Source organism: Vigna angularis, chromosome 1 (genome assembly GCF_016808095.1).
Source record: "Vigna angularis cultivar LongXiaoDou No.4 chromosome 1, ASM1680809v1, whole genome shotgun sequence".
Taxonomy (NCBI): domain Eukaryota; kingdom Viridiplantae; phylum Streptophyta; class Magnoliopsida; order Fabales; family Fabaceae; genus Vigna; species Vigna angularis.
Window position 1 is genome coordinate 23,150,968 of NC_068970.1, and position 8,334 is coordinate 23,159,301.

The 8,334-nt window shown below is 34.0% G+C and overlaps 2 protein-coding genes across 3 annotated transcripts; one reads left to right on the forward strand and one right to left on the reverse strand.

The window, feature by feature from the left end:
• The first annotated feature begins 721 nt into the window (after nucleotides 1-721).
• LOC108339355 (protein PIN-LIKES 3) lies at nucleotides 722-4,077 on the forward strand. Of its 2 annotated transcripts, XM_052881030.1 has the most exons (11): nucleotides 722-800; nucleotides 932-1,038; nucleotides 1,146-1,225; nucleotides 1,303-1,427; nucleotides 1,644-1,765; nucleotides 1,933-2,151; nucleotides 2,617-2,709; nucleotides 2,886-2,986; nucleotides 3,436-3,488; nucleotides 3,595-3,780; nucleotides 3,868-4,077. In XM_052881030.1, exons 4-11 carry the CDS (start codon nucleotides 1,310-1,312, stop codon nucleotides 3,990-3,992), a joined length of 1,017 nt encoding a protein of 338 aa, XP_052736990.1. In that variant the 5' UTR covers nucleotides 722-800; nucleotides 932-1,038; nucleotides 1,146-1,225; nucleotides 1,303-1,309; the 3' UTR covers nucleotides 3,993-4,077. The 2 variants fall into 2 exon arrangements, with proteins under 2 accessions (XP_052736990.1, XP_017431984.1); XM_017576495.2 differs by lacking the exon at nucleotides 722-800 and having other exon boundaries at nucleotides 836-1,038.
• Nucleotides 4,078-5,794: 1,717 nt separating this feature from the next.
• On the reverse strand, nucleotides 5,795-8,334 carry LOC108324289 (pentatricopeptide repeat-containing protein At3g29230). The gene has a single exon (XM_017557202.2). The coding sequence runs from the start codon at nucleotides 8,087-8,089 to the stop codon at nucleotides 6,233-6,235; it is 1,857 nt and encodes a 618-aa protein (XP_017412691.1). The 5' UTR covers nucleotides 8,090-8,334; the 3' UTR covers nucleotides 5,795-6,232.

Genomic DNA, 8,334 nt, shown 5'->3' on the forward strand with positions numbered 1-8,334 from the left:
TCATTAAAATTTTAATCAAATAAAGGAAAATTTAAAGTTATTTTCATTTAAAAAGCTAGAAGCAGTTAATATGTATGCTACTTATATTTTCATTAATTACGTGATGGAGTATTGATATATAATACCATATTTGTTAACAAAAATAATAATCTTTATTAATAAATAAATAAATGAATTTTAACTATTTTCACATCATTTAATGGTATTTTTTTTAATTTTAGATATTATATGACATTTCACTACACTGTTATAATATATATTTTATTTAGTGATTTTCTGACGAAAACAGTAAAAGATTAGTAAAATTTAATTGTTTAAGTGGTGATAATTAATAAAATTAATTACTGGTAGAATAATTTTTGTAATTACATTCTTAGTAAATCAATAAATATACTAACGCGTAAATATCTTAGTAATGGATTTCATAATGAATTAAAGGTTTATAACACAATTAGTAATTAATAATGCATTTGAAAATGATAAATATATCTTATATAGAGGACAAACATTTATATAAAATACAGAACCACATGCAGTGCATGTTTAAAGAAGTAAAATAAAAGATTAATTATATAATTGTACATTTAATTTATAATGTGAAAAAAAGTAAAATCAACTTTCTGAAAATATGAATCCAGTGTTTCTTTCTATTCTATATTGTTCAAACGCGGTTGTTCTAGTTACGTAATTGCTATGCCTACTCTTCCCTCACTCTGACGTTCATGAATGTATTATTAAGGTGTTTTTGTTGAACAAGGATGGGACAACAACCTTATGTTTTTAAACACATGGTTTTACAGGTCAACTTTGTACTTCACTTTTGAACATTTTTAAAGATACATGTTTTTCATTGCTTGTAGGAATCTTATTATATGAGCATAGGTTGTTTGAAGATTTGCCATAATGGGGTTTCTCAACCTATTTCTTGTAGCTTCTTTCCCGGTTATCAAAGTGTTACTCATTACTGCACTTGGACTGTTTCTTGCACTGGATGGCGTATCGATATTGGGAAATGATGCAAGGAAGATAGTGAATCAGGTTACAAATACAGATTATTCAATGCCCGAAGAAAAAAACATTCTTTTACTTTGTTTGTGACTTTTTCATCGTGCAGTTTGCTGAAAACGATGTTCTTTCTGTGACAGCTTGGGTTTTATGTGTTTTTTCCGTCGCTGGTGGGTAGCAATCTGGCCAAATCGATTACCTTTGACAGTGTTGTTAAGTTGTGAGTATTGATTTTTAACCTCAGTTTTTGCTTTGTTAATTTACAACAATTTTGTGACATTTTTTGTTGTCATTTAGGTGGTTCATGCCCGTGAATATTCTTGCCACATTCATATTAGGCTCGGCCTTGGGATGGATTTTGATAAAAATTACAAGGCCTCCCAAATACATGGAAGGTCTAATCTTGGGTTGTTGTTCAGCTGGTATGAACTCCTACATACTTCTACTTGATTTTTATCCTTATGAGTGATGATAATCATATGCTTGATGTACCCAAAAGTTCGATTTAGCACTTCTGGTCTCTTGCTGCCTGCATTACATTTGCAATGTATTATTTTTGTTAAAGCATCAACTTTTTGCGTCATTCTCTGTTTGATGCATTGTATGGTTGAGCTCATTTTTTAGGTTCATATGAACAGGAAATCTAGGGAACCTTCCTATGATCATTATTCCGGCTATATGTAAAGAGAAAGACAGTCCTTTTGGAGAACCCGATCTCTGCTATCAATATGGAATGTCTTATGCTGTACTTTCTATGGCGGTATGCAAAATGTTAATTTTGAAGTTGCATGTTCTGAATAAAATTAATGATTTGGTGTAATGATACACTTAGTTTTCTGTGAGTACCATAGCAGCTCTCTAAAAATAGTTTTGGTTGTAATTGATGGTGTTAATCTTTTGGATTGGGGTTCATTTGGGTAACTTCAGATTGGAGCAGTTTTTCTATGGGGATATGTTTACAACATAATGCGGATTTGTTCAAGTAGAATCCAAAAAGAAGACACCACAAGCAACGACATATTGAAGGCTCCAAGGGAGATATCAGAGTCAGACCCCAACAATCTTTCAGAAACACTTATTCCTACAGAAGACACCATGGATGATACATATACCATACTGCTTTCTGATGAAGAACCAGAGAAAAAAGTATGGCTTCTTACTAACTCTCCTTTTTTAAAAGCTATTATTTACTGATTGTAATAAGTCAAGAAGAAAGGAACGGCTTCTGTATAACCAACATACTATTTTAAATACCCCTTGCAATTGTCAGTGTATTTAGAAACATAATAACTAGTAATTTAGGAATGTTCAATTAAACTATTTAGAATTTGAATTCCTCTGCAGAATGCTATATCCCACCAAAAGTTTTACTGTATATCAGTGTACAATTCCACCAACTATTGGATTTTACTATATATATGTCTTTACTTTTACAGATCTCAAGATTGAATCTCTTGTTTGGGCAAGAGAATTTGCCAAATTTACTGTCAATAAATCATGTATATATCACTTAGTACAAAATGTTCAGTTTGAAGTCACATAATCTTCTGTTATTCTTCCTTTGCCTTATGACAATAAATGAAGTAACAATAATGTGTTTGTTTTAAGCAGGTTTCATTCCCAAGTAAAATTAAGCACCATTTGAGGGAGATCTCAAGCAACTTAAACTTGAAGTCCATCTTTGCACCATCAACCATCGGAGCTGTATGATTATTCATTTCCTTGGAAATAATTTGTTTTCTTGTTTTCCCTGTTTATAAATCACTTGTTATTTTTTTCATCTTAATACTGTTAGAATAGAACTATCCAAAGTAGGTTAATTAAGTGTGTTTATGTGAGTCTCCAACTACATGAGCTTGTTTTGTTTCTTTTTTTGACAGATTGTTGGCTTTTTCATCGGTGTAATCCCCCAAATTCGTAATTTCACCATAGGCAATAATGCTCCTCTTCGTGTGGTCGAAGACTCTGCTACCATGTTGGGGTATGCATCTCAAAACTTACTTTTCAGTTACAGAAGATAATGAAATTAAAAATACTGACTTTAACTGCAAAATTCTTGTTATTGTTTGAGATGATAGCTACCCACTTTGTATCATACATGTGTATGAAACTGTCAAAGTTGGTCATTTTTTTGACAGGGGTTTGTTTCTTTAATTAATACTAATGTCCTTGATAGCATTAATTATGTTTGCTTCAAGGAAAAGGAGGTTTACTAAAAAAACAGCAGAAAGTGAAATGATTTTTCAAGCTGTTTGGTAGAAGAGAAAATGAAAGAAAGATAAGTAGAATCATATAAGTGATTGTCATAAATAAATTTAATAAAAAATAAAATACTATTTTAAAGTAAGGACTATTTGGAAAATATACATATACTTCTAAAATAAAAGAAATATCTAACTTTCACTTCTGTGTCCCCTTACATGCATGCAGTGACGCAGCCATCCCTACTATGACTCTGATAATGGGTGGAAACCTACTTAAAGGTGAAACTTTATACTTTGTTAACTCTGGTTTTTGAAATGAACCAGTTCCTTTTTGTTCTTTCTTTGATGATATGGTTAAAGAAAAGAGTTTTGGCAAATGGGACAGGTTTGAAAGGATCAAGCCCTCCAGTATGGAGCATTGTGGGGATTGTAGTTGTGAGATATATTTTGCTCCCTCTTTTGGGTATGGGAGTTGTGAAAGCAGCTATACATTTGAGTCTGGTGCATTCAGATTCTTTGTATCAGTTCGTGCTTCTGCTTCAATATGCACTTCCACCAGCCATGAATATAGGTACCTACCACTGTTGTTTCATCTGGTTTTATATTAGAAATTTGTGGTCTTAGTAAACCTAATTCTGTGAGCACTTTAATTTGGCAGGCACCATTGCTCAGTTGTTCGGATCTGGTGAAAGTGAATGTTCTGTAATCATGTTATGGACGTATGGGTTAGCTTCAATTGCAGTTACCCTTTGGTCAACTTACTTTATGTTCATAGTCTCTTGATTTTGTATTACTTAATTCATATTAATGGAAAACATGCCTTCATTTTTTGTTATTTAATTAAAATAACATTATTATAACAAAAATCATTGTAAACTCAACTTGCAAATCATATAGAGATATTCTCTGAATTTTACAACTTTTTTTTTTCCAAGTTGACTTTTTCTAAAGATTTTCCTTGATATCAGTCCAATCTCCTTAAAAAAACACATTCATTGCACTCTTCAAAAATATTTTCAATTTATCATTTCAAGCTTTCGCATTTAGATGCATTATCTTCATGGAAACAATTTTAACTTTTATGGAATGAGTTTTCATCGTTTGACACCAAAGCTTCTTCCTTCATATATGCTTCGAATTCCAATAAAAACAATTTTCATTATAAGAATAATAAGACATAATATGAAAACCATCATAAAGTATAATAACATCGTTATCCAACATATTTTGAATAAAAATAATAAAAATTGGTTTACATTAACTGTAAAAATTGAAACTGTAAAAAGTCAATTAAAAAAAAGTAATTTTAAGTACTCCAAAATAATTTAATAAAAACTTAATTGAAAGTTATCAAAACTTAAAACTTAATTATAAATATTTCAAATTATTGATTTGTATGAGAAAACTTACTAGGTGTCTTGGTATAGATCATCATTAGTATGTAGATGAAAAGGAAGTCACATCTAAAAACATGATTGTTACATATAAAATAAAATAAAAAAGCATAAAAATAATTAAAAAAATAATATTTTATTAATATATAGTTGTATATTACAGTAAAACAAATAATTAAAATAAAATTATAAAATTGGTCATTTTTTAAATTTAATCTGTTTTAAATTAAAATAACTATTTATAATAAAATTTACTTAGAAAATAAACAAAATTATCTACAATTGTAAAATTTATTTATATTTATTTTTACAACTATAATAATAATACGAATAATAATAATAATATTGATTTTATTATTATAAAAAAATACAAACACATGTATTTTCAGTAATATTAATATAAAATAAATCATCAAATCAATCAAAAATCTCACTTTGATTTTCCACCATTTTTATTTTCTTTTCTCCTCTCCAGTTTCTCAACCCTCGAATCCAAAGCTTCAAACCCATATTGATGATAATTCTTTCTGTCAAATTTTCCTGGAGTTGAATGTAAGGGGTCGCAGCCCTTACCACTCACAATGCTTTCAGCTTGTGATTTTGTTTTCTCTAGTTACTCAAATCCAAACTCAGGACAATCCAACTTTATTTTTGAAGCATAACAACGTCATAAAATAAGAAAAATATGTTGTATTAATGTTCTAACTTAGTGTAAATAAAGGACAGACTGTGGTGTTGATTGATTAATTATTGCGGAAGAAATTGATTTAGTACAAAGAACCTATTCTTAAAAGATAATTCACTGAAAATGGAATGTATAGTCGCGGAGCACTTAGTTAAGCACGGCTATAATCTATCAATTCACACCCTCATAACCTTTTCTGAACCAAATCGTATATGTAGTCTTCTATGAAAATTTGATAATTGGAAGTAAATTATTTCAACTCAAAAACAAATAACAAATTGTATGAAGTATTTTTTTTAATTAGATTACCAATCTACTAATATTTTCAATTTAAATATATTAAACGTAACATTAAATTGAAAAAAAATATGCAAATCCATAACATGAATTGAATTTGCTAAAAACATATTTAAGACTATTTTTAAAAATAATATTTGATTTTTAAAGTGCAAAATAAGTTAAATTTTGTTCATGATTTTCAAAGAAGTTATTGTCATAATCTCAATTCAACTTTTATAATTCAATTTTTATATCTTACACCGAATTTTATACTACATAATTGAAATATGATCCTCACCCATACAACACAGTGAACTTTTTTCTTTTCAATAATATTTTACTACCTAAACAATGTAGACTCTTCCAAAAATAGCAAGGTCTTCGCTTGTCAAGGTTCGGGTGAAGCCAGATGGAGGTTGTCACCACATACAGAAGTGACCATTGCCAAATTGCTCATAAATACCAAGAATTTGATAGTAACTGAGTTTAACAACAAGCAGCAGCAGGATGAAAGATTATGTGATTTTTCCACGTGACTCTTCCACTGTTTCAAAACAGACCCAAAATTTGAAGAATTGATGTTGGTCTGTAGAACTGATTGGGTCTTTCAGATGTTGAGCCAGTTCATGAAGATTTGGGTATCAGCAAGATACCTCCCTACTCGTTCAGTTTCCATGAGCAACATCCACAAGATTTGGGACGTATCCATTCAATCTTAACAGAGTCGTCAATCCCTTCAATGTCCGATATATACTCTCTGTCTCTGGATGTCTCTCATCCAAGGAATAGAATTCCACCACACTATCATTGCACCCAATAACACTACATCCCGGTAATTTCTTGAACCCGGTATCTCTCATTGCAATCTTCAACCGGGCAACATCCTCCCATCTTCCAAGATCCTTGTATATGTTCGAAAGCATGACAAAGTTTGCAGGGTTGTTGGGTTCAAGTTCAATGAGTTGCTCAAGTGCCACTTCTGCTATTTCCACATTCTTGTACATCCGACAAGCCCCAAGCAGTGCTGCCCATATAACCGCATCCGGTTTCATTGGCATCTTCCTCACGAAATCCATAGCCTGATCCATAAGACCAGCTCTTCCCAACAAATCCACCATACAACCATAATGCTCAATCTGAGGCACAATTGAGTAATTATCAACCATCGATTGGAAATGCAGAAACCCATCTCTCACTAACCCCATATGCGTACATGCAGACAAAATCCCAACAAACGTAACACCATCTGGCTTCTCTCCCGCGCTCTTCATCTGCTCAAACAAACTTAAAGCATCAGCTGCATGACCGTGGATGGCAAGGCCATTAATTATGGTGTTCCAAGTTATTATATCCTTCACATCCAACCAATTAAACACATCAAGTGCTTTCTCTATAACCCCACATTTTGCATACATGTCAATCAAAGCATTTCCAACAAACAAGTTGCCCTTATACCCAATACTTTCTGCATAAACATGAACCCACTTACCCATCTCAAGGCCTCCCAATCTGGAACATGCGGACAGCACTGCCACAACTGTGTAATCATTGGGAATGACCACAACATCACCACCTTCCCCTTCTTGTTTTGGTAACATCAACATCCGTTTAAAAGACTCCAAAGCTTCGTTAAAGAGCCCATTCCGAACGTACCCTCCAATTAACCCGTTCCAAGAATAAACATTCCTCTCAGGCATTTCATCAAACAGCTTCTCAAACGATTTCACCTCACCGTTACAGGCGTAACCGTTCAAGATGGTGTTCCACGACATCACATCGCGGTTCGGCATTTTATCAAACAGCGCTCTCGCAGCTACCATGTCCCCCGATTCGATGTACCCAGAAACGACGACGTTCCACAGCACCACGTCGCGCTCCGGCGCCAGGTCAAAAAGACGCCTTGCGGAAGCCATGTCACGGCACGCCACATGAGCAGCGATGATCGCAGTCCAAGCGAAGACATTCTTCTCGCGCATTTCGCCAAACACCTTGTAAGCATCCCCGATGGACACCTCCCCTCTCGCGGAGTACATGTGAATCAACGCGGTTCCCACAAAAGCGTTCGACTTAAGACCGCGTTTCACCACCACGCAGTGAACCTGCTCTCCTTCTCTAACCGCGTTCGCCTGAGCACACGACTTCATCACCATTGGGAAAGTGAAGCAGTTCGGCGAAGCTCCGGTGCGATGCATTTGCGCGAACAAAACGACGACTTCAAAGGGACACTCCCATAGGGCAAAACTTCGGAACATGGCGTTCCACGTGGCGCCGTTTGGTTGCACCGTTGTGTTGAACACTCTTCCGGCGTGACCCATTCTACCGAGACGCGCGCACGCCGTGATGAAACTAGGGGTGACGTAATCATTGCCCTGGAGTCCATGGGTGACTATTTGAGCTTGAATCTGGTGCAGCTGCGTGCACCTTTCGCATGACCTTAACAGGGATATCAGCTTCTCCTCCACAACTCTTTGTAGTCTCTTCGGAGAATCGTTCATCACTAACTTCCCTATTTTTCTTTGCATTTATAGCCGTGGATTGAAAACACATATCAACGGCTTGTGTATGATGTTGGTATGGGTAGAACCCGAACAGTGTTTCACTTGGATCCACCCGACCCGAAAGTCCGATATCTGAATGTCGTGTCAGAAGAGTACCATTTTACGGAGCACGAAACGTTTGTATCTTGAGGGACAAACTAATACTGTTTTCTGCAACATGAATGGATTAGAGATCAAAGCTATGGTTGCGTGATCAAATTTGTGTCTGT

Excerpts from the sequence above, each read along its gene's own strand:
- LOC108339355 (XM_017576495.2), top strand. The coding sequence starts at position 904 with ATGGGGTTTCTCAACCTATTTCTTGTAGCTTCTTTCCCGGTTATCAAA. Across the intron at positions 2,710-2,885 it reads CACCATCAACCATCGGAGCT|ATTGTTGGCTTTTTCATCGG; the intron begins GTATGATTATTC and ends TTTTTTTGACAG. Across the intron at positions 3,489-3,594 it reads GGGTGGAAACCTACTTAAAG|GTTTGAAAGGATCAAGCCCT; the intron begins GTGAAACTTTAT and ends CAAATGGGACAG.
- LOC108324289 (XM_017557202.2), bottom strand. The coding sequence starts at position 8,089 with ATGCAAAGAAAAATAGGGAAGTTAGTGATGAACGATTCTCCGAAGAGA.